We start from the raw sequence: 24,198 nt of genomic DNA, 5'->3' as shown, positions 1-24,198 counted from the left end.
AAGATATAAATCAAGCTTTAGAATATTCAGCTCATAGAAAATTTTTAAACTTAAAATGAAAACAGCCCAGACTATTTTTAGTACTTGTTTAAAAATGGATTTCATGGCTTTTCAAAAAAAAATTTTAAAGAAAATATATACAGTAATTTAAAGCATTAATTTACATTAAAATTAAAATGCAACCCAAAAAAGTTTTGGTATTTACAGTCAACCTCATGTTGTCTTAACCTGCAGAACTGCCCTTCAGTAAAACTCACCGGTGATATGCCATTAAATGCCACATACATGCAACCAGGACTTAGTATTACAAAAATGCATTAAGTGGGAAGATGCATTCATTGGAAAAAAAATTCTTCCTCTTGGAAACAACCTAATAGCATATGATGCTGGGGTACAACCTTTTGGCCACTTGAGAGTGAAGGGGGACTCGATCCTTCAGTCCTATATGAGCACTTGCCACTTGACTATTAAACAGAAGACAGACACCAGCAAATGATTTCATGTTGTTCTTTGAAAAACAACAGGAATAAGACCCACCCCGTCTGTGAAGATATAGCTGCTGAAAATCTGTGCTATTTTAAGGGGCAAACATACCAAGCTTAAGGTATTTCAGCAGCCAGGAAAGGAAGATAGTTCCTTCTATGATTTATTACATAAGCTGAAAACAAAAATACTTTAAAATTTTTGATTGATTTATCCATAAAGTAGCATAATGTCGACAAAACAGCCATCACATAAATTATTTTGGTTTCTTCCCTGAATTGTTTATCTGAAACTGAGATTGCATTTGATTTGTACCTAACTGCAATGAATGGCATGGATGCAAAATAATTTCACAGTGAAAACAAGAAAATCAGGTTTGCTACAGTGTAAGATAATGAACACAGGACTAGAAGATGTTGCTTAAATTACTAATTCTGGTCCCTTGTAATTACAAGCAACTAAGTTGTCTGTATTAATTCAAATAGATACTTGACCAAAATGTGTACTTGTCACTACCCTGTAATAAACTTGAGGTCATCAGTAAAGGACTAAAAGTCACAACTGTAACATCAACAAGAACAGATATCAAAGACATCCACTAACGTCCAAGGCTATCACGCTGACTTTGTAAGACAAAACTCCCCAATAATCAGAAAATAAATCATGGCCTGTGCTACAGAGGAAGGCAGATAAAGCTCACGCTTCCTCATAATTGGCTAGCTAAGGTGTTGCTTACAATGACTAAGTAGGAATAATCCTATACTAGAATTTCCTGCTCTGCCAACATGCACCTAAGTATTCTGATGACCTACATCTTGATTGCTATACGCTTTATAATATAAACATGTCTCTCAGATGGCAGGAATGTAAAGTCCCATTATTCCTGAATAGAGATGATACTATCTTACCCTATTTATGGCAGAAACAACACAATTTCTATTACGACTTGGAGAAGTGTTATCTTTTTCCCTTTAACAGAGATCTTCCCACGTGACTGGGCACAGCAGTGTCGTTGCCTGAATTACTGTTGTTCTACAGAGCAAAAAATATGTTTCCGGAAAAGAAAACGATAGCAATAGAAGTATCCTGCTTTTATTTTGGCATGTAACTTCAGGTAAAGCACCAGGAAACCACTTAATGCTCAACTGCAAGGTATGCTATACAAACTAAGCCTGATTGCTTCTGATAAATAAAGAATACATGATGGTGAGTAGAGCCTATTTTTTTCCTGAACAGACAACTTTCCTGAAGAGTGATTTAAGAAAACTTTTTTCCAACAGATATGTTGTGCTGTTTAACAGCCACAGGATAAAAACAGCCCTATGATGCCTCCCTAACATTCTCTTTGAATGGGATTTCAAGTTGCAGTCATTCTGGAACATTCTGGAACTCAATGATGCGTAACATATCCTTACTATAACTGGGGGCTATTCTGCTTTCATCGGTAGTTCTTGTACTGAGAAGAGGACCTTTTTTCTTGGGCTAATGGTCATAGATATCTTTTCATGCCATGATATTCCTTCATATGACAGTTTCTCTGATGGAATGTCACCATGTGCAACCTGACACCAAAGCAGGTGTCATATCCCATCTCCTCTTCTTGATGTATTTAATGCTCCTTGTATTAGTGTCAAAATCACACAGGGTCCTTTTGTACCATGCCCATTATAAAAGTGCCTAGAATCCCTGCACAGCCTCGAGGCACCTGTGACGGACCTGCCCAGCTTGACTTATCTTCTTATGCTTCTCCCACCTTAGCAGATGTCATGCTCAACTTCTGAGTGAGCAGACCTTTAATTTCAGCAAAACAGTTTCATCTTTAAAGACTCACGTTCTGCCACACTTACAGACTCTGGAGCTTTTATGAAGACTTTGGATTTCCCAAGCTGGTATTGGTCAGGATCCATGTTGACTGACTGAAGAAGGTGGAGAACTCCTTGCTTCTCTTCTCCTTTCCAGGAAGGCCAGGTTGCTTTGGTCAGAATGGCGTACCTTAACCACCAAGGAGAAGAGATTAAAACCTGACATCAAACAGCAGCAGCAGAATACCACTCACTCTTAGTCAGTATTACCCTAGGGGGAGGGTTGACAATTTCAGCAGGACTTAGAGAAGCTTGGAGTGTGGGAAGATGCACAGTATTAAGATGTTAGTTGTTTAGCAAGACCAAATAACTGCAATGAGAAGGGCAACAGTGTCCAGGAGTCTCCCATTTCCACAGGCTAAGTTACTATTTGGTAACTGCAGTAGTTAATTGCAGAAAGTTCTGCTGTGATCTCCTTAAATCCGGGGCAAGGTTATTTACTAGCAATGACTTATGGTCCAGATTTAAGTACCTACACCCTTGGTATTCTAGATTCATTCCCAAGCACATGGCCAATTTCCCACTCAAGCCTTCTCTGTCTGTCTTATTCTCACAAAGGCCTTTTGTGTTTCTGAGCAAGTGGCCAGCTCGTGCTCCTAACCCACCTGTTCAACAGCTGGTCTGCATTTAGCAAGGAGCCATTCTTGGGTTTATCGCAGAAAGCTTTTGGCTTGGCCTCTGGTACAAGAGGGAAGATATAGTGATGTTGATGCTGCCTGGAGGGAACACTGGGAACTGACCACACAAAGGGCTGGGGAAGGAGGCAGGGAAGTGCTATAATGCCATGTCTTTGATAGGAAGAGGTCAGTAGTCTTCTATCTCATGGTATTCTCTTCAAGCCTTGAAAATGAGGTGGGTGCCAGGTTGCAGCCCCTTTTAAACTGTCTACTTTTTCAGGCTTGACTTGGGCTTTTGGAACTGCCAGGCTGGAGTTACAAAGCTGCCTTGTTCTACTGCCCACCAAGGAGCACTGATGGGCTTTAGCTGCCTCACTGTGTCTATGGATAAGTAACTGCTCTAGTAGCAGCTATTTAGACTCCTTTGACAATGACATTGGAGAACAGCTAAACATGTTGTGACAAATTTCTCCCCCAAATCTTTTATGTTCTTTACTCTTGACAATTTTTTTAATACCTTAAGCATACTTTAGTTATATAAACTAAATCATGCTTATTAGTAAAACTATTCAAGTAATGGAAAAAGTGATAAAGTATGGAGTTCAGTTTGTTGTAATTCCCAAGTTCTTGTTTCTTAAGAAGATTTAGGCAGCTCCTAATAAAATGTTCTCAAAAATTACACAAGGAATTGTTAGAAAATTCATTAAGGGAATGTTTATTACTCTTCTTGTCATATCTAAAATGTTATCCAGCCAGGAAGCAGAAACAGTGTCATGCAATTTAAATAACAATACCACGCAAAGACAAATAGCAAACAGTTAAAAAGGAACGCATCACAAAACCCAGACACCTCTGAATAGCAAGTATATGAAAAGAGAAAGCTAACTTATGAATAATTCAGTAGGATTCAAAGGGGTCTACTGATGTTACCATGTTCAAATCTGTTAACAAATGCTCAGGTACTATGCATGATGGTGTAACAAAGTAGCTCTTACATCATCTTAAATATAGAAGTATATTATACATAATCTACGTATGCAGACAACGTGTACACTTATATATTTATGTAATTTATCAGTATTATGGGATAAACAGATGCAACCCAGTAAGGAGTTTAAGTTAAAGTAACTCCCAGCTTATTTAATTAACAGCCTCTTTTGCAGGTTCATCACGTACCACCAACAGTATAGGTGGGCCTAAGCGAGTCTGAATTTAAAGGAGCTGATGTTAATAACGGCATTTGAAACTGCTACCTTCCACACAACAGAATTTGACACTACATTTCAGCATGTTACAAATTCTTTCCTACATCTTCTGAGCTGTAAAGGAGGGCACGGGAAAAAACATGACTTAAGACCATTTAATATAAGTAAAGCTCTCAGGTATAAAGTAAGAATACATTTGAAATTCTCCTTTTTCATAAACTCAAATTAACTTCATACATTTTACTGGTGTGACAAGTCTACAGGGCAGAAGAAACAGATTATTCTATAACATGCACCAATTAAGCATTTCACAATTTTGTAACGTGACAATTCTATCGTTGTTCACTGCTATTTAGAAATAGCACTTTCTCTAATGTACTTGTGCATGCTTCCCGTTAAACTGGTCATGTCAATATCCATGTATCTAGGTTTTTCAAGCTTGTGTAATTTGATCTTACAGAGGATTTTGGCACAAATACTAAGCGTGTTCTTAAAATGCTTCTGAAACAATTCCAAATCATGACTGCCCCCAAAAAATTCGCTATTATAAACTCACAGTAAGCAGCTAGGTCCTATGTCTAAATATGGGAGTATGGAGTTCAGCTTTCAGATTGGTTATGCTTTGAAACACATAGGCCTTTTCAGTGACTGTGGCTTTTTGCATGCAAATGCAAATTTTGTACATAAAAGTCTATTCAGCCCAGAAATCTCCACTTATATGGAGCTGCCAAGGAACGCCCAATGAAAACAAGTGTACAAGCATGCATTTCCTGTCCATCCCATGCCTCAGCCCGCTTTTACTCACACTGACTCAGGGTGTCAGAACAGAGCTTGTTCTGGATGCTAGGGAACTGTGAATGGAAAGGTTGCAGGAAGAGTTTTACTCATAACAAAATGTTAAATTTAACAAGACTAATTTGAAACAAACGGATGATTTCCATAAAGAATGGTTTCAGTTGCTGTCGATCTCTACATGTAAAGTGAAGTACAGAAATCTATTCACCTTCCAGAAGTACCATGTAGGTTTCCTTTGTGCAGACCTCTCAGGCAGATTTCTAGACCTGCACAGCCCTCACAGTAAGTGTTCAACAACTGTGGAGGCTAGATTTAATACACATTATTAATCTGTTATTCTGTCTCAGCAACAGTCTGTGTTAAGTAATACAACCTGAAGCATATTCATGTTTATATGTCTGGCCTTGAAAATCGTGAAGAAAAGGGGATTTTAAATTGTTCCATAATGAAAATCCAGTCCATACTTTAAGATATTTTAGGTCTCTCTGTTATTAGATGATTAGAACATTCTCTATGTTATCATGAAGTATTATATTATCAGTGGCTTTGTTCTGTGCTGTCTGATTAATTATACTCCATTCCCTACAACAACTGATTGGGATTTATATTTTATAGTCTCAAATGTAACACAAAGACTTCCAACAAAAGCTGATTTGTCATGTAATGCCCCAGTTCGGGCATTTATTAGCTGCATGTCTCAATTTTCTAAAAAACAGAAGCTGAATGTTGTATAAATCTTGACATTGCTCTTATTTAAGAGGATTTCATTAGCTAGTGGAGGTAGTTAATCACCTTAACAGCTGGTCCTAAGACACTGAAAAAAGGGTCGGTCTTACAGGGCTCTGACTTGCTTTCATTCAGTGAGCAGCTGCAGTGGGTTGAGTCTTAACCATTCCCAGCTGTTTGAACACCAGTGGAAGGATGTAATGAGCAATTTAAGCTAAGGTTACTCCTTACACTTGAATGACAGGCATGTATTTCTTTACCTGTCTTCTGTCACTGGGAAAGAAGAGTTGGGAGAGCTAGAGCAGTAACATTTTAAACACAGGCTAGCAGCTAGACGCTCTGATTCCAGGCTCTGCAGCTCATAACTCTAAGTTCCCTTAACTTTTTAACTTTGAAGAACCCTCTCATAGCACTACAAAAAGAACTGAGGTCTTAGGCAAGTTTACAGAAAAATGAAAAGACTTTCAAAGACACAAAGCCAGTCTTTAAGACACTTCCAAATCTCTGTGTAACCTAGATCGCGAGCAGGATAAGTGGGGAAAAAGGAAAATGTAAGTGGGAAATGAGAAGCTTTCAAAACTTGCAACTTCTTGTTTTCCTCATCATCATGTAAACAACTGTGCTGTAATACTTCAAAATGAGTATTACCTTACCTCTGCAAAAACTTCTTGAAAACCCGCCTGTAGGCATAGCCAGCTCTTCTTACTCGAATATTTTCTTTCAGACCTAAGTATTCCACTTGATGTTTTACCCTGTGGACAAAAACAATGCAAGATTTACAGTCCATTTTATTTCAGCATATTTGTGGATTGAGGTATTCTTAAAAGTCCGTATCATGTTTAAAGACTATTGACTTCTAAAATTCATGCACAGATATATGAATCTATTCTTGCACATTACCATGCACACTGCACGGTAGGAAAAATATTCAAGGCAGGTAGACTACATTACTGAAATATATGTAGCAAGTTTACCTTTGCATTTTTTCAGAGTTTAACTTCCCATCTCCTAACTCTAATTTATGTATAAATTTCTTAACTAATAATATTACCTATAGAAGACCAAGTAACTATTACCTATACAACTATATAGCTGGTATCCAAAGGAGTGGGAAATTGTTTTGTGTTCTTTTATTGTAGGTTCCACCTCTGGTTCACATAGCTCAAACAGCAACAGGAGCACACAGTAGCTCTTTTTCGGTTGGTCTGGAGAAAGCACCAAATCTGATGGCTGGAGAAAGCCCCAGATGCCACGCTTTGATTACACAATGAATTGGAAAGAAAAAAGCCAGGCCAATATATTCATGAAAAGCTAGCATTCCTCCTAATTTTACTATGCTGCAAAGGAAGGGTTTGAGGATAGGCACAAGACTGGCCAAAGCATGCCTGGCAAACTTGTTCATGGCATACTTTAATTACAAACAAAAACTGAGCTGGTACCAGTCCCACAGAAAGTGTTAATGGCTGTGGAGGGACTCTGCTGCACACGTGAACTGAAACATCATTATCCCAACACCATTACAGTTCCCTCATGCAAAACACAATCATTTAGGTTCTAAACAGGGAACAAATATGCCCCCATGAATCTCAAAGCAGAAAACCAGTTCCTTTTGGCACCTTATTCTCTTTCTGGAGCTGCAATACGTTATTTTATATTCCTTCTTATAACCTGCTAGTCTACTATTTAATGCTTGGCGATTTGATTTGAAGACTTTCAGTTAGCTTCCTTAACAGTGTATGACTCCTGCAGTTTTCCTTCGCACTTCCTTAATTTCTTCATCTAAGTCATGTGGCTGGAAGAGGCAATGTCAGTTTTTAACTCTGAAATGTGGTATTCAGGGGCTTCTGTTGCCGTTCGTTTATAGGGCAAATTAGAGAAGCTTTAGGTTTCAGTCAGAAATATAAGAGCTGTTAAGATTTTAGTCCTGCAAATTTAACAAACAGTATATAAAAAGAGCATTTCTTTACATATAATAAAAAAAAGTGAGCCTGTAGGGAGCCATTTAATTTTGTTTTGCTTACTGTTTCTCTGATTTTACAAAAGATTTTTCAAATCCTGAAAAACTCTCAGTTAATTCAGTGTTATTTCTCTAGCTACTTTGAATAAATAAATTTCAATAGAAAGTGTATTACCCATTGATTTTTTTTTCTCTTCCTTCTTTTGGTTGAGACATTCTTTTCACATGACTCAAAGTATAAAGGGAAAAAACTTTTGAAATCCCATGTTACGAATGATAAAAGTCCTTCAGTTATTCCTTCTTTTTAAAGAACACTTCAGAGAGGTATTTTACTAAATGATGAGTGATACTGCTCTTTTAGCTTATAATAAAGAGTACTGCACATTTTAATCTTGCTGTGTTCAAGGAATAAAGTATATTTTGTACCCACTCCAAGAATTCTGGTACAGTAGAAAGTTGGTGGACAAAAATACATTTTCCTGTTTATAGCTTTCCCTCCTGTTCACATCTGGAATAATGCACTAGAGCAACAGTATTACTCCCATTTTCTTACTGTTCTGCCAGTATTAGTGTCCAGCAACAGAGAATTTGAGACATTTTTCTGTTTTTCCTTTTCTTTCTGAGAAAAGGCACACTGAAAATCTCCCTCCAGGCATCAACCTCAAGCAGGTCAGGGTCTGGGAATTCAGCTAATGCAGCAATTTTGAATACAAGTCCAAGTGGCTGTGCCAGGACCTGAACAAAAACACATTTCAAGAACACCCCAATTTTTGGAATAACTAAGGTATTATACAAAGTTTAGATATTACACAAGGTCTATGTTTCAGTGCTAAATATTCTGGAATTATTCAACAGCAGTACAAAGCTGGAGTGACATGGCTTCTGTGAGCATGGTGAAGGTTTTTTCTCCTTTTTCAGTAACATTATCACCATCTAGTAACATGCTACTAAGAAGGGGATTAGATATACTACTCCCATCACATTGACTATGGCAGCATGTGTATGATACAGCACTGTGTGATCACAGAAGAAAACAAAAAAAACCCTAAACCAGCATTCAACAAAATATTACATAAACTCAGTTATGTTTTGTATTTCTCTCAACACAGAACTTTCTCACAGTAAAATCATGAAACAACAAAATTAAACTTAAGTTTGAGTTGTCATATGCGTATAAATTTCTCTTCCCCAAGCATGTCACTAACTGCTACAGCACATGTATCCTGTGTGAGGTCCTGGTATAATATATGGGAAATCATAGTTTGAAATGGGAGAGAACGTTAGGATTTTTAAAGAGGGATGAAGGATTACCATTATAAGAGCTACTTCCATTTGTGTCTGAGTTTGATAGTAAACAATCCTTCGTGTTTCATCTGTTATCAGTAGCTGTTGCATTTGCAAAATATCATCCTCATTATGGGAAAACGAGAAGAAATCTTGCCCATTTTTGCTTCAAAAGGGGTTTCCTGAAAGCTGGCCTTTTCTCAGGACTAGGTTTTTGTTTGTTTGTTTCATTGGTTTCCTAGCAACACCTTCCACAATAATAGGCCTGTTTTCCAATATGTAAATGACTGACTTTAAACCCCCCTCAACTTACAGTTAAAAGTTTTAGACATACTTTTTCCAGGATCACTTACTTTCCTCCTTTGGTCCCCAGTCTCAGTGGAAAATTAAGTGCTGCATAGTAGGATTTTCAGGGGTGGAAAAGCTAGGGAAAGAGGGCCTACGCTTACTGCCAAGGCCTAAATGACACTCTCAAGGGCAGTCCCAATTGTGGCTTCTGTAAGTGCTCTACATCTGCATGTAATTGTGCTAGTCTGCATGCCAAATGGCAGGAAGTGAATTCTGGTGTGTCGCTGATATGGTCGAGAATGCTTTTTATCAGACTTTGCAAGTTGTTTCACTCTGATAAAAATAACCACTTGCTTTATCAGCACTTTTACCAATACCAAAAGCACCTGGTATATAGTAATAAATGTTATCTATATCAGGACCTCACATAGTACACATACCGTACTGATGACCTACCTTAGTGCAAAAAAGAAGAGTACCTTTTTTCAGGTAATCGGAAGATGGTATAAAGCATCATATAGTTAAAGATGCCTCAAAACAGATGCAATAAACCAAACTGACAATTTAGACATCTATTTAACGTCTATATAACCCCCCGATATGATACTCTAGTGACTTCTCTTTAAAGAGCTGGCTAATGAAACTTAAAAGTCAAGAAGTAAAAAAGGAACCTTCTACATTCTTGGCTATAGAGACTACTTGGTAAGTTTGATACATAAAACCAGCTACAGACAGCCTGCTGGCTTTTTAGCTACATAATAGAAGCTGTTTTCAAAGCATAAAGCAAAAGTTAGAACGGATGTATAATGCATTTGGTGCGCAAATTCTACGTGGAAAACTGAGTCTTTAATATACCGATTGTGTTACTGCTATGCAAATGTTGATTATTCATAACTGACCTGAGAAAAGCTAAGAACTGCATATACTAACTGCTGATTTAGACCAAGTGTCCACAGCTCATCTTCAAAGTTTATGAGAGGTCATGCCAGATTTCATTTCTGAAGGTTTTAGAGTATCTAGTTCTGTTTGTCTGTAGGCTGTATGATCATAAATTATGAAATTTTTTGGCTTTTTTTGACTATTAGCACTGTTTCTCATCACATACTCTGCTTCTCCATACCTGCTCTCCTCCCAGTCTCGAGACTTCTTTGTTTCATTTGGTTTGATGCAGCGGATGTAATGGGGTGTACACTTCATCAGGGTGCCAACAAGGTCATTTGCTTGTTTCTGTAAAATTGAGGGAAAACAATAGGATCTGAGCTGAACAGGGTGAATCCTGTGAGAGAACTCTAAAAATTATCAAGCATCTGCTGATGATTCAGTTGACTGGATCCAGTTGACTTTGGTCTTTCTCCAGAATGACCAAAGTGTCTTGGGGAATAATATGCACCTCATGAAAAATTTATCAGTAAATAGAAGGCACCATTATCTCCAGCTATGTAATATATTTAAACTATTATATAAAAATATGGAGCGACAAGGAATGCATCAGGTGAACTTGACTGTCAGGGTGAAACTTGAGGCAAGAGGTTGATAAAATAGCAATTTCCAAAGTCTGCAAGTGTGTAATCTAAGCATGTATTTTACAACCAGTCTCCAAAAAGATGCTCGCCTTCTAATACTTGCTGCCTTATTCAAGGCACATTATGGTCAGTAGAAAGACTTCTGTTGACTTCAGTGGGCGTTGGATCAGGCCCCACTGCATTTCTGCACTATAAAGAGACCAGTTATCTGTAGTTAATTGTAGGACATCAAGTGGCTGAGTGAAGGGGCTCATTCATTATGCACATGCAAGTACTATTATCGCTGCCATCAATTGCTCATTTGGAAAATTCACTGCTGTAGAATGCAGCTGAACAAAACATTTAATGAACAGTGATGCTGGGGAAAACATGATTCTAACAGCTGAAACAACGCATCACTTTGCAATCAAGATACTCCTGATGTCTATCTTTAAAAATGTCTGGACAGTAAAAAACAGCAAAGATGACCTTTTCTTTTTTTTTTTTACTTACATACACACACACACAGCCCCATATATGCACATACTAACACAGGAAAACTCGACATACTTTGATTTTACTGCCCGCAGTGGTAGGACGACCCTTCTTGTCCACTTGAAGATTTTCAGGAAACAGAGCCTTTATAAAAGGCCTGGGAAAGAATTGATAAAATAGTGTTGGCATAGAAAGACAATTCAATGCAGGAATGTCAAGGAATATGCTGTAAAAGGTGATAGTTGAGCAGAATATAAAGAGCTATTTCTATTAATCTGGAGTGATATCAAATCTGTTTTAAGATTACTATTTCCCATGAGCTTCGTTCCTCATAGAGATCCCTTGCTATTTTAGTGAGCCTTGGAAGACATGATACCAGACTTCTAGACTCAAAGAAACGCGCACTTCTTGAAAAGTAAGCAGCAATTAATTAAAATACATAACAAAAAATGTTACTTTATCTGTTAAAACAGTGCCTGTTCTGAGAGAAGGCGAAATCACTGATGGCCTTGTCTGAGGCCAAAACAAATGGCTGTCATTATACCATTTGATTCTGACACTGCAGTACCTTACTTATTCAGATTTGCAGAAAATGAAGGTCAATCTAACCCAAGTGATACTATGTTCTACTGCAGTGATGTTTTGTTTCCACTTTTATACAAATGAGTTCATAAGTTGCGAAGTAGAGAAGCCAGGCCCTCTGCATCCATCTGAACTAACATGTTATTCCTAGCTTTAAGCAAGTTTTGCTTACGTACAAATCACTGCTCTGCATGAGTTCAATCAAGTCCATGAAAAGAACATCCCGATTTCTCTCGCAGAATCCATCCATATCATAAGATACCTGGGCCAAGGTGGAAATTGATTGTTTGTGGTAAGTTGAGAACCCAATAATTAAAGAAAATTTAAATTCTGTCCTCATCAGTAGCTGTTCTGAACTTTTTGGTTAGTCTGGTATAACTTAAAGATACTACAACAGATACCGCACTAAATCCTTGCATGTATTATTAGTTAACTCTTTCACAACAAACATAAAGGAATTTCATCGATACATTTAAATTCAGTGAAAAAGACTGTTATGGAGCTAGTGAATGGAATATGACACAAGTGAACTTAATACTGAATTTTATTGAAGAAAAATTTTTGCATCATAAGGGTTTACTGTTATTAACTATAACTGCAAGAAATCATGAATAGTCTGAGAAATAAACCCAAAGAAGATAGAACCGTACATTGTATTTCCAGTTTTATTGATATATCATCACCTAAGGATCATTTTTATATCTGAATTCTTTAAATTTACTGCTACTATAACGAAAAATTAAGATTGTAATTAACACAAGACACGGGGCAGTTATTTATTACATTTAATATTAAGTTCTGGTTAGTATGTTTGATAGCAGGAAGGCCCAGACTTATCTCTCCTAAGTAAGGGACATATGTTACGGCATATTTGTTCTAAGCTCCCTACATTGTGAAAGGAGGATACTGTCTCCTGAGATAATCTGGCTATTTAAATCAAAAGAGCCCTCTACAGGGCTTCCCCCTTCCTTTCATTACTGTTTTTTTCTTTATAAATACATTACACAGAATTCAGTGACTATTTTCCACATTACCTTTCCAGCATAATGATGAATGATAAATCCCTGATTCCAGCTGTTGAAATGTTCATGAGTCCCAATCTGCATCTGCAGTTTTTGAAGCAATGTTTGGTCAGCTCCTTCTCCCACTGCATGCATTGTAGCACACACATCATCTAAAATACTCATAATACCTGGGGGATTCTAATGCATTGGAGAAGAATAACAAAAACAGCAAAAGAAGTGAGCAAAAAACGTTATGATGCCAGTTTTTCCCCCAAACAGAAAATTACCTTTGCTACAAAAACACTAGAGCAAAGTCACAGCGGGAGGAATTCCCCCCCAGTCAGCAGAGTTCACAGTGGAGATTAATTTGTACACAAGCATGCAAATAGTTTAAGGAGAGATGCCAGTTTGCGTCATGATAGTGACAGTGGGAAATGATGGGGAAAACAATGATTGGTGTTTAAAAAAAAAACAAAAAAAACCAAAAAAAACCCCCAAAAAACAAAACCTCCAAAACGCCCAGCATTTATTTTAGTTTTTAATTCCTTCACAAAGCTATCTTCTTTCTCGTTCCACCAAACAATAAACCCATGTCTGAGGTAAGTATTTAAACTCACATGCTTTAGTTTGACAAACTTAGAGCTAAATATCTAAGATTGTGACAGAAATCCTATCTTCTTCCTAGTTATCCTGATACAGATAGGAGATGGGCAAAATCTGATGTGCTTTTAAGCGCAAGTCACTGTAGTACTTGAACTACGGTTAAAATTATCTGGCTTACATGAGCACAAAGAACTCGCTGAAAAACAACCTACTTCTGTCCTAAAGGACAACTCAACATTTGTTGTCATGCAAATCAGAACATAAAGACTTTCAACTGTGGAACATTCTGTGGAGCAAAGACACAAAATTTCTCTTATTTACACCACTTCCTAATACTTCCTCTTCACTTGTTTCTGCTTAATTTGCAACAGTACCTCAAAGGAAGCTGGTATTGTAGCTTCCCCAAACTGAAATACATCTCCCAGGGACACAGAGAGCCTTATCTGATGTACAGTAGAATATGTCATGAAGTTCATTATAAATTTAGGTGGATAAAATTTTAATTTCCATCATTATATTTTTTAGTCACACATCAATCATGCTATCTTACGGTTCTCTTTTTGGTCGATATCTTAGACGGCATCTATCTTAGAGCTCTTATAAGGCATCTTATGTAAGATTTATATATAGGCTTAGTATGACTCAGTAACTGAACAACAGTATTTGCATTTTTCCTATGAACATTCTTGACAGCAAAGCAGTTGCCCAAATACTTCAGAGAAAAATCTTGTTGTTTTTTCCATCTGTTTGTTCTAAATACTTACCACTTTGTTCTCTATAAGGTCACACACTATTTTGTTGTTAAAGTAATCTATTGGTGTCCATCTAATTCCTTCTTGCACATATTCTTCCTGTTAAGTAAAAAGAAAGATGCAAATATTCCTTTGCACCGTGGATGTAGCACTAGATTTACAGTGCACTACATATACACAAACTCCGCACTACTCATGTTCAGAAAGACTCGTCAAATGCATGACTGGGGGGAGGTGGGAGAAATGACCCTAATAAATAGTTAAATCCAGCTCTCTACTGCCTAAAAGATGAAGCGGAATCCTTCTCTGCTCTCCCCACACATTCTTGTCATTCATAGCCCTTGAGTAGTTACTGAGAAGAGCAGAAATGTTTCATTAGTGCATTTATTGTCAAAGCACTTCGCAAATAGTAACAAAGTGACTTCTACAGTATCCTGACAGTGCACCTAAGCATCCATATCCTAATCTATTTTAAAAATTAAGATTGTGACAGGCATATCAAGGATCAGAGCCCCAGAACAACACATTTAGAAATGCACATGAAATGGAGACACAGCTCTACCTTTTTATTTCTGTACACAATTACTGTAACCATAAAGACATCTAGACACTGACTGGGGAAAAAATTCATACTAGAATTTTATTAAATTGACTCACACAGTTGCATACACATAAGTTCAGCTAGACACTTAGCAGGTCATTTGTGTGTTCAACTGCAATGAGCAGTTACTTTTATACAAAGGCAATGGTGTATGTGCATTCTTGAAAACATTATCCTAAAGCTGGTGCCAGGCCTGAGCTCATACTGTACACAATGTTTCTGTCTCAGCTGCATTCTGTCTGCCCTCCCATGCAGAAGCTCACATTCACGTACACTGAGATTCTGCAGTAAGACTGGGAGCAGAGAACTGCAAATACTTTCAGAAATACTTTTGCATTTGTCTCAGTAATCTATTTCATTCATATATTTATTTTTTTTAAAAAAAAAGGGTGTGGAGGAAATTAAGAAAAGTATTTCCATTTAACTGTGTGTCATGTCCAACGAAAGCACAGGGATGGAACCAAGCTGCAGTTTTCCATTTCTGTCAATGAGTCAGAATATGCAGCAAGTCTGGTTAAAGTCATATGACTGCATTAGTACACCATACGATGGACTCACTTCTGTATCCCCGTATTAGAGAATAAATGTCTGTAGCTGATGTGGTTTACAGTTTTAGGGTTAGCCAACAACAAAGTTTTTTTTTTTTTTCTTTGTTTTGCTTAACAAGGCAAATTTTATTGTTAGCAGATGATGAAACCTCAATTCCTCCACCAACTGAAAAAGCAATAGCTCAGTTATGAATTCAAAAATAATAAATGTCTGGTTACCTGTTCTGCCTTCAGTGTCAGTTCAATAAAAATCTGCTGTAGTTTTTCATTAACGAAGTTGATGCAGAACTGTTCAAAACCATTTTTCTATAGAAAAGGAAACAATTTAGAAATTAGTCTCGTGCTTTTAGATACAATAATTCTTAGTTCTTATGCTGGCAATAAGCTTCAAAGAGACACTGTCAATGATGGATGGGTTGCTGACTTTATAGACATTCTGTGTAATCTCAGATCTGTCTTTTAAGATCAACGACCTAGTTTCTTTGAAGTTTCTTCAATACTTTGTGTTTATTAAGTGAGACATTAACAGTGAGAACTCAATGTCCAGGAAGCTGGGTTGGGGTTTTTTTGCTTTTATTCTGGCCACAGGATTTGCTTTTTTTCTGGTTTGGATTTTTTCCCCTCTAAATAACAAAAAACTCTCCCAGGTCACATCAGCTCAAACCCCGACTATTGCATTGCCTTACCTGGAATATTTCAAAGCCATAGATATCAAGGACACCAATGTTATATTCTTCATGGTCCTTCTCCATAGCCTTATTAATAGACTAATAAAACAGAAACAAAATGTAAAACGAAGTGTAGTTTATATATTTAAAAGATATATTCATATCTTTACATCTTTATATTGGGTTTCTTCAAAAAGAACATATTTGAATGGAATACAAATATATGTCATAGGGTATTTTACTTTCACTTTTTAATAAAGTGTTATTAACAGCTATGAAATTAACAGTATACTGTCCTGTTTTCCAGATTAGTGAGGCTTCGGATCTACTGTTTGTAAAAATCTTTCCCTTTTGGTGTAACTGGCTCTGTCAAAGAAAAGGAGCCAACAAAAAAGAACAGTTTTAAGTCTGATATTTGATGCATTTTGCAGATGGTACAGTGAACCTTTTCACCTATTTCTGTATTCCCCTGCTTTGCAGTGTCAGTGCTGGTACAGGCACATAGTGGGAATTACAGAGCTGTCACGATGAGGGAGACCTCTGAGACACAAGCAGTGCCACCACAGAGGACACTTCTGCTTTATCTAGCCAGCATCTGTGGCCAAAGGTAAGGTTTCTACCCCACCACTCCAGCCTAGGCTCTCATTCTGAACAAGAGAGTACTTCAGCATGGAGAATGGAATTTGACCATTTGCTCAAATGCCACAACATCAGGATGCTGAAAGGGTTCTTTGCAGGAGAGTGGGGTAAGAGAGCAGGGGACCATAACCCACTAATTCTGCTCATCTGAAAACGCTCAACTATGTAGGAGAAAGTAAGATTCAGAGAAGTATGGATGCTGACAGGACGGAGATGTCAATATCATACAGGACCGTTGTGGCAGGAGACTAAGCAAATATAGTGCTAAAAGCACAGCTCATTTGCTTCAAAGAAAGTGCAGCATTTGTCATATAATCAGTGCCTTGTATTTGATATCTGTGGTCATGCTCCCACTGCACTGCTCAGTGCTGCTGCTAAGGGTTAGGCAAAAAAAATATACTGGGTGAAAGAAATGATGGACTGCAAGGAATATTCCTAGTGTACTTGTACTTGTTTTGATACTTCAGTAGAATCAAGTAAACCCAACTTACATCCACCAAGTAATCAAAAACACGGGAATGAAGGGCCTTGGCCAGTGCATCCCTGGTGTAGCAGGCTTGTTCCACATTTAGCGTTACATTAATGGACTCAGATTTGCCTCCCCACTTGCTGTCCATCTGTCTGCTGGTCAGTTTTTCCTTTAGGCGGTCCTGGTTAATTCCCAGGAGAAAAGCAGGGAAAGCCAAAACTGCAAGAAAGATCAGGGTTGCTGGATTATGACTTACAGGCTAAATCAATACAGAATGAAGGAAAAAAATAAGCTGTATCTCTAATAACAATCAGCAGTGATAAACCTCATGGGGCATGGAGCTCAAAAAGAAAAAGAGGAGGGATTTATGTCTTTAAAATTTCACTAAGCTCCCCAAGAACATTTTCAACTCTTTACTTACATGGATTTCAATTAAGATAAACCACCTTGAAGTAAAATAGCCAGCTATTTCTGTACCTTCAGTCCTTCAAACAGGTAAGCTGGCTTAGGTCATAGTTTTGAACTATGTGGTTCAAACAAATCACTCTTGGAGGAGATGGAAATAAAACATAGAGCTCGCACATTAAATAAAATTGACACTACTGAAAATTCTTTGTAAAAACATGAAATGTTTAAAATATAACAAAGAATATGCTATCTGCTTCCTAATATTCTTTCCCTTTCTTCTTCTAAGTTAGGATATTGCAAAAAGTTTTCAATTGCCTTGCCATTTATTTGGTTTTGGTTTTTTAATCCCTTATTCTGGAAGTACTTTGCAAATTCTGGTTTCACTTGTTTCTAAGTAAAGCAGAAAAATACATCTGTGCAATAAGCAGCCACAAGTCTAGTAGTCTTTGCATTCTTAGCACATGGTGCAGATGTTAGCTGCAGGTGTCACACACCTTAAGGAATGGAAAAAGAGAAACGGCTTGGAAGCATATGGAAATAGCTCCCAAGGGCAGCTCTTAGAGTTGGTATTGCACCTCCACTAAACCACATAATCCTCTAACAGGGTCTTCTCCGTGTTCCACTGCTTTCAGATCTACTTTACTGGTGTGAGGAGGATGTAAAATAATCACTAAGGCAGCAGCCACTTGTGCTTTGCACATCTGTAACATCACAGCATCATTTTGCTGAACCCTTCAGTACAGTAATCCAAAATTACTTTTGAAACTGCAAATAACCACCAGCCTTCTGAAATCTCATTTATTACCATCAGCAAGCTGATTAAATTTACCCTGGAGTACTAGGAACCACACAACTAACCAAAGTTGAGACACTGGCAACACCTCTGATAACTCACTGAGAACTCAGGTTGAAGAGCACATGAAAAGATCAATCATCACATGCTTTAAAATGGAAAAGAATGTAGGTAATTATAGACCAAATATGCTCGCATATACTGTAAAGATGCCAGAATAAGTATTTAGCCAATACTACTGCAAGAATTTACAAAGATAGTATAATGGTAAGAACCACTATGCGTACCTCAGAAACTCTTCCTTCACAGTGCTAATGATTACTGTACAGGAAGAATAGCTGGACATGACTTGATATAACTTCACATTCTTAAGATGCCTGATTGTTTTCCCTATTTAGGAACTATAGAGTTACCGTCTAGAAATGACTATAAAGCAGGATATGCATGTAATTGAAAAAATGATCCTCAAAGAGCAATCAGTTGTGTTCTGTGGAATAGTTTTAAATACAATCTGTGAAGAAAAGCTAAAAAAGACTAGGTTCACTTCATCAGTTTTCAGAAAGTGTAAAACAAATCTTTCAATACAATGCAAGCATAAAGAGGGATGGTTTAAATTGTTTTCTGCATCCAGGAGAGAACAAGTAGTATTTGGCATGATTTGTAACATGGAAGACTTAGAATAAATAATGAGAACTTTGTTTTCAACTATTAATATTATCAAGTGCTGTAACAGATAGTAATCATTGGCAGTTCTAAAGAAGTATTTGTCTAAATGTCTGTCAAGAATGGTCTGTACAGATTTGATTCTGACTCAGAGTATGAGACTACAGTTTTTGGTGTCTTGAAGAATGGCCTTTGCATATTTTTCTGCAATTGGCTATATGATAACAAGAACGCTATTGACCAAATTCTTAAACTTTTTATTATTTCAGACTTACGCAAAGCATGACTTATCAGTGGTCTTTCATTGTGTTTTATCTTTTGTGGCTATCCAGGCTATAAATGCTTTACTATTTAGTTGGCTAGGACAAACAGTAAACTGGGAGGAGGATTAATGGAAAGAGAAATGAACCCAACTTTCAACTTCATAATGCAGAAATTGTACTAGACATTGCTATTTCTTCTCTGGCTTCTTTAAAATGCAGTATGTTTATGAATAAGATCATATATATATATATATTCATTCTATCTGCTAATTTTTTCAATGTATTATTCATACACAACTTCTGTATTTATAAACTCAGTGAGTAACAGAAATATGGTGTACATGGCTCATCACAGAAATACCATTTACCAACATATTTTCAACTCATGTCTTTTCAGTTTGTTACTTTTTGATGCAACACACTCTATTTATCTCGTCTGACTATTAAATGTCTTGATTTCATTGAAAGATTTAATACTGTGATTTAAATGGAGGCACCGTAGCTCATTTGGAATCCTAAGGCATACAAAAAATCCTATAATTTTCTTTGGATGTATAAAATGCCACAAAATGCTTTTCTTTGGGTTCACTTACTATTCTCTCCAATTAAGAAATTAAGGTTAAAAATTAGTAATTTTTATTTCCCAATTTCTTAAAACAAATAGCAGGAGAGTACTAATACAGTTGAGTGGGAAGGTGACTGCACAAGATACTTCATTCATATTTAACTTACCTAAAACTAAACAAATGCAGTTTTCCTAAACATAAGGACCATTCTGAAATAAGAGTTAAGAGAACAGATAGATATGTGTAAGCTACTACATATGTTGTACTTATCCACTCTGTCCTTAAACTATCAAGGTAGTACAAAATCAACATTAGATGCAAGGCATAAATCATGACAAAAATAATTAACACTCAAGAGCTATTAATCTTTCAACATCTTGCTGATGTGGGCCTAGCTGATACAAAACAGCAGCAAGAGGTGAACGATGCAAGGACAGTGCATTGTGGATAAGGAAATAGTTACACAGTAGATGTACCTAATAATGAGGTATGGGTTAAGAAATTTGAGACAGGGAACATAACTGTAGTATGTAAATTCTGCATTTCAGTTCAATTCTGAATTTCTCTTTTCAAGGCACCTCTTCTGGATGCATGTACATATACATATATGCCTGAATGCTGACTGTGTACCTGAAACTCGGGATACTCCACAAGTTGGTAGCTGCTTTCACATGGCAATGAGGTCAGACAAACCACATAAGAAACAGGTGTTTTTATGAATGCATGCTGATGCATTGAAAGGAGCAGAGTTCAAGTTTACTTGAAAGTGTTTCTAACAATTTCTATTATTTCATGCTCAAAGGCTGGAAAAAGATTTCTTAAATTCAAAATGCAAAATTGCAGTCCTGTTAAGTCGGTGGCATTGTACAAGACAAAGCAGAGGCCTCAGTACCATTGGTTTTGGAAGAGAATCTAAATTAGCAGCCTCGCACTGTAAGAAATAACGCACTGTGTTTGGATAAGCAGCTCAAGATTGCAGTTCACCTTATGCCATCTGGGTTTCAGCCCATTGCTAATTCTGTAACAGTTTCCAGAGGTACTTACACTCCTCACTCTCCACTGCTGCATAGTTGCCAACTTCTTTGAAGCTGATGTTTCCCAAATGCAATATTCCTGCCACTATCTGCAGCACCAATGCCTGTTCCTCTGCAAAGATCCCAATCACACTCATTGCGTGCTGGGAAGAAAAGGAAAAAAAAATGAATCAGTCGAAGAATCTGTTCAATGACACTTGTCATAGAAGTCCTTTTAAAATGTTGATGTTAAAAATTTGAGTTTTTCAAAACAGTTCAAATACCTAAGGCAACCAAATTTCATTACAGCCTGCACTGAAGTTTCAAAAGGTACCAGGTGTCCTACTTTAGCATTTTTGTATTTTTTACATACAGAAGCATCTACACCATTTAAAAGATGTGTTAGCAAAATAAATTCTGGAAAAATTAAAGTTACTGAAAAACAAGCACCTGCTCTTAAGTGTCACACTAAAAATAAACAGTTTCATTGCAAAATGGGAAACAATGAACTTAAGAGACAATGATTTTATTCCTTCTACACAGACAGTTTATCCACTTGGACTAAGAACTGTGAAGCTGTACTGCATGACTCTAAAAAGCAGCACAGTCTGTCTGGCTTAGGCTGTGAATTTCAGCCAGTTACTAGAAAATAATCCACAACAACATTGGGTTTTGGAGTCTAGAGTACATCGTAACTTACAGAACGTCTTCTCAACTGACTGTTTTTCTAACATACCAAATTAGCTAGAATACAACAGTAAGGATTTTTTTTTTTTAAGCCTTTAAATGTGCGACATATATAAATAAGAAGATGTGTTAATGCACTTATTTTAAATAGTAAATTTCTAATAACAAGAGACCAGCAAGTTGACATGACTTGCATAAAGGTCACACAATGAATTGGCAACAGCACTGGATAAAGATCCCTGATCTATGCTTTCTAAGTCCCTTTCTCCAGCCTTTCAGTTGCACTGTTTTAAATAGGCATGGAAGATAGTCACCACGAAAAATTCAGCTAAAACAGGGCACTCTCTTATATTTTCTTCTAATGGAAATTTCTCACTGTGTTTGCATTTTCACATTTTTCATACTGCAGATTATCTGCACTCAAATTTCATTAAATTTGCACCCTTCTAAAAGAGAACAAACAGAAAACAAAAAACCTTTCTATAGAAGTATGTCTCTTCTCAGGATTGTTAGGCTGCAACATAGGACCTCTTCAGGGTAACATACCTCCTCCTCAGGGTAAAATATAATTAAAATAAGTTACATCTACATTAATTTCTCATTCCCACATTAATACATCAAGGTCTTTGCTACAAATGGACAGAGAAATGAACATACAGCCACCACCACGCAAATCATAAGAGTAAAAAACTCACCAGTGTTTCTTGGAAATCAGATTTGTCATTGATGTCATCAACTTTGTAGGACCCAGAGAGACTCAGATAGTAATAGTAGTCCATACTGGTAATGCCAAGACTGCTTTTTTGTTCCGAGGAGGCCCCTTCAATTAGCTGCAGAATAAAAATCCCCAAATTAGGTATCATATGATGATCTTCAGCAGAGATAAGCCAGGTCGGAAACAGGTGACTGAGCCTGAAATTACTGGGAGAGGTATGGCTAGTGCTGTGCCAGGTATGTATCCTTCCTATGTTTTGTTAATTGTTTAACCCAAAAGACCAGATTCTCATTCCCATTCCCAGGAATGGTTTAGTTCTAACTTCCATATCTAATAAAAAGCAAAAACTGTGACTGACTTGAATGCCTTCCATTATTTTTACCTCATAAAGATATGGTAAAGTGGGTTTTCCAATCTGCAATGTATTATCTAAATCCTCAGGAGCAACATTGTTTTCCGTGCCTACTGAAAGGTAGGCAGAGTTGAAGAACATACTAAGAAAGCATTGTTTGTGACTCTAATTGTGAGGCCGAGTATCCTTTACACCCATTATAGCATATGTTAAGCAAGTTTTGAACTGCTCCAATACTATGGTGATTTGAAGCATGGCTCAGGTCACACCTCTTTGCATCATTTAGGCCAACAGGGCCAAGAATAAGTAACAGAATAGTTAAAAAAAGGTTCCTGTAGTCTCTGTGATGCCAGAGGAGAGGCTTCTCAGACCTATGTAAAGTTTACACAGTTGTGCACAGACATGGCTGCAAGAGGAAGGAATGAACAAACTAACCTCAGAAGAGAATAGTCAAAACCCCATAGTCTTTTAACTCCTGCGTCAAAAAGCCTCTCCAAGCCACAGAGGAAAATCAGCAGGACAGTCCAATTTGTTCATATACCTCAGAAGGGGAGAACACACAGCTCCTGGAGCAATTCCAGCTCCAACTCAGCTTTCCATCCTGGCAATGGCACTTCAACTTTACGTGAAGCTGCTTACAGTCACTTACAATGCACTGTCTTTACTCTAGTTTTGTAGAGCTTGATCGATGGCACTTCAGCAAATAAGGAACTCGCATGTCGAGGACCAGTGAAGGCCAGAAAAGCCTTTTGAAATACATAAAAAAAGCAGGTATGCTTGGAGGATTCAACAAATAGATACTGTCCTAAATGTCCTAGAAAACTTAACTGAGAATCAAATCTCTCTTTCACAGCTGTGCTATGGAATTGCAGAGCAGAAAGTATAACTGTATAGGCCAGTTTAAAAAGAAATCTGTTGGAAAGTTCTTATTTTTTATTATATTCTACTGGACTTTTCCATATGGGAGTTCACCGTGAATTTCCAAGCAAGGCCTTTGAAATATTGAAGCCCTTTTGTTCTGGAGCTGAAAAGCAGCTAGGTAGGTCTATGTTAGATTGTGTTTTAACATGCTCTCCAGCTTCCCAGTGATATCCAGATTATCTTCTTGAGTACACATTCAGTAATCCCACTGTGTTGAACACAACTTTTCAATCAAAAGGAAAAACTGGTCCTAATTATTTTAAATAACTCGGAAAGGACCTATACACTTCTGACCTGGTAAAAAATGTGAAAACTCCTCTCTCCAGGATTCCTCATTACAACTCGAGATTTTTCCAGTAGGAAGTTGGAGATTTTCCCTCCATCTGGTTCTCCACCTGGGCTAAACTGGATTTCAAAGTATTTCCCCTGCAATAAATAATTAAAGCTGTTGAATGATTAGTAAATACAAATCTGAAATCATGCACTTGTACCGTATCTCAAGGAAGGCTACTAGGATATTTAATCTTTATGGATGCAGTGACACAGGTGCCTCAAGGTATAACCTAAGCTTAGATTCTCAAACTATCACATATCTATCTTTCTGCGTTTACACAGCGCTAGACTCAGAATAATACGTCATGTGTTAATACAAATGTAGAGATGAAGTCAGTGGCTTCTTTTAACTGCTGAGACTCTTGCTTAGTATAAAGGAAACCATAAGGCTCACCTATACAGGA

General features: G+C 37.2%; 1 protein-coding gene across 1 annotated transcript in view; it reads right to left on the bottom strand.

The window, feature by feature from the left end:
- Window positions 1-24,198, bottom strand: part of MYO1E (myosin IE) — a 96,044-nt gene that overhangs the window by 22,048 nt on the left and 49,798 nt on the right. Inside the window, exons 7-19 of the mRNA XM_082321759.1 lie at window positions 23,756-23,887; window positions 22,169-22,303; window positions 20,818-20,950; window positions 17,103-17,299; window positions 15,991-16,071; window positions 15,524-15,610; window positions 14,168-14,254; window positions 12,831-12,998; window positions 11,973-12,058; window positions 11,290-11,371; window positions 10,338-10,444; window positions 6,342-6,440; window positions 2,331-2,475 (exon numbers count right to left, since the gene is read on the bottom strand). Of these exons, the coding sequence (XP_082177885.1) occupies window positions 2,331-2,475; window positions 6,342-6,440; window positions 10,338-10,444; window positions 11,290-11,371; window positions 11,973-12,058; window positions 12,831-12,998; window positions 14,168-14,254; window positions 15,524-15,610; window positions 15,991-16,071; window positions 17,103-17,299; window positions 20,818-20,950; window positions 22,169-22,303; window positions 23,756-23,887 (1,539 nt within the window). The remainder of the gene's footprint in view (window positions 1-2,330; window positions 2,476-6,341; window positions 6,441-10,337; window positions 10,445-11,289; window positions 11,372-11,972; window positions 12,059-12,830; window positions 12,999-14,167; window positions 14,255-15,523; window positions 15,611-15,990; window positions 16,072-17,102; window positions 17,300-20,817; window positions 20,951-22,168; window positions 22,304-23,755; window positions 23,888-24,198) is intronic.

This window comes from Platalea leucorodia (assembly GCF_965183815.1).
Source record: "Platalea leucorodia genome assembly, chromosome: 9".
NCBI classification, from domain to species: domain Eukaryota; kingdom Metazoa; phylum Chordata; class Aves; order Pelecaniformes; family Threskiornithidae; genus Platalea; species Platalea leucorodia.
The sequence above is the reverse complement of the archived record's forward strand: the minus strand, read 5'-3'. Positions and strand labels throughout refer to the sequence as shown.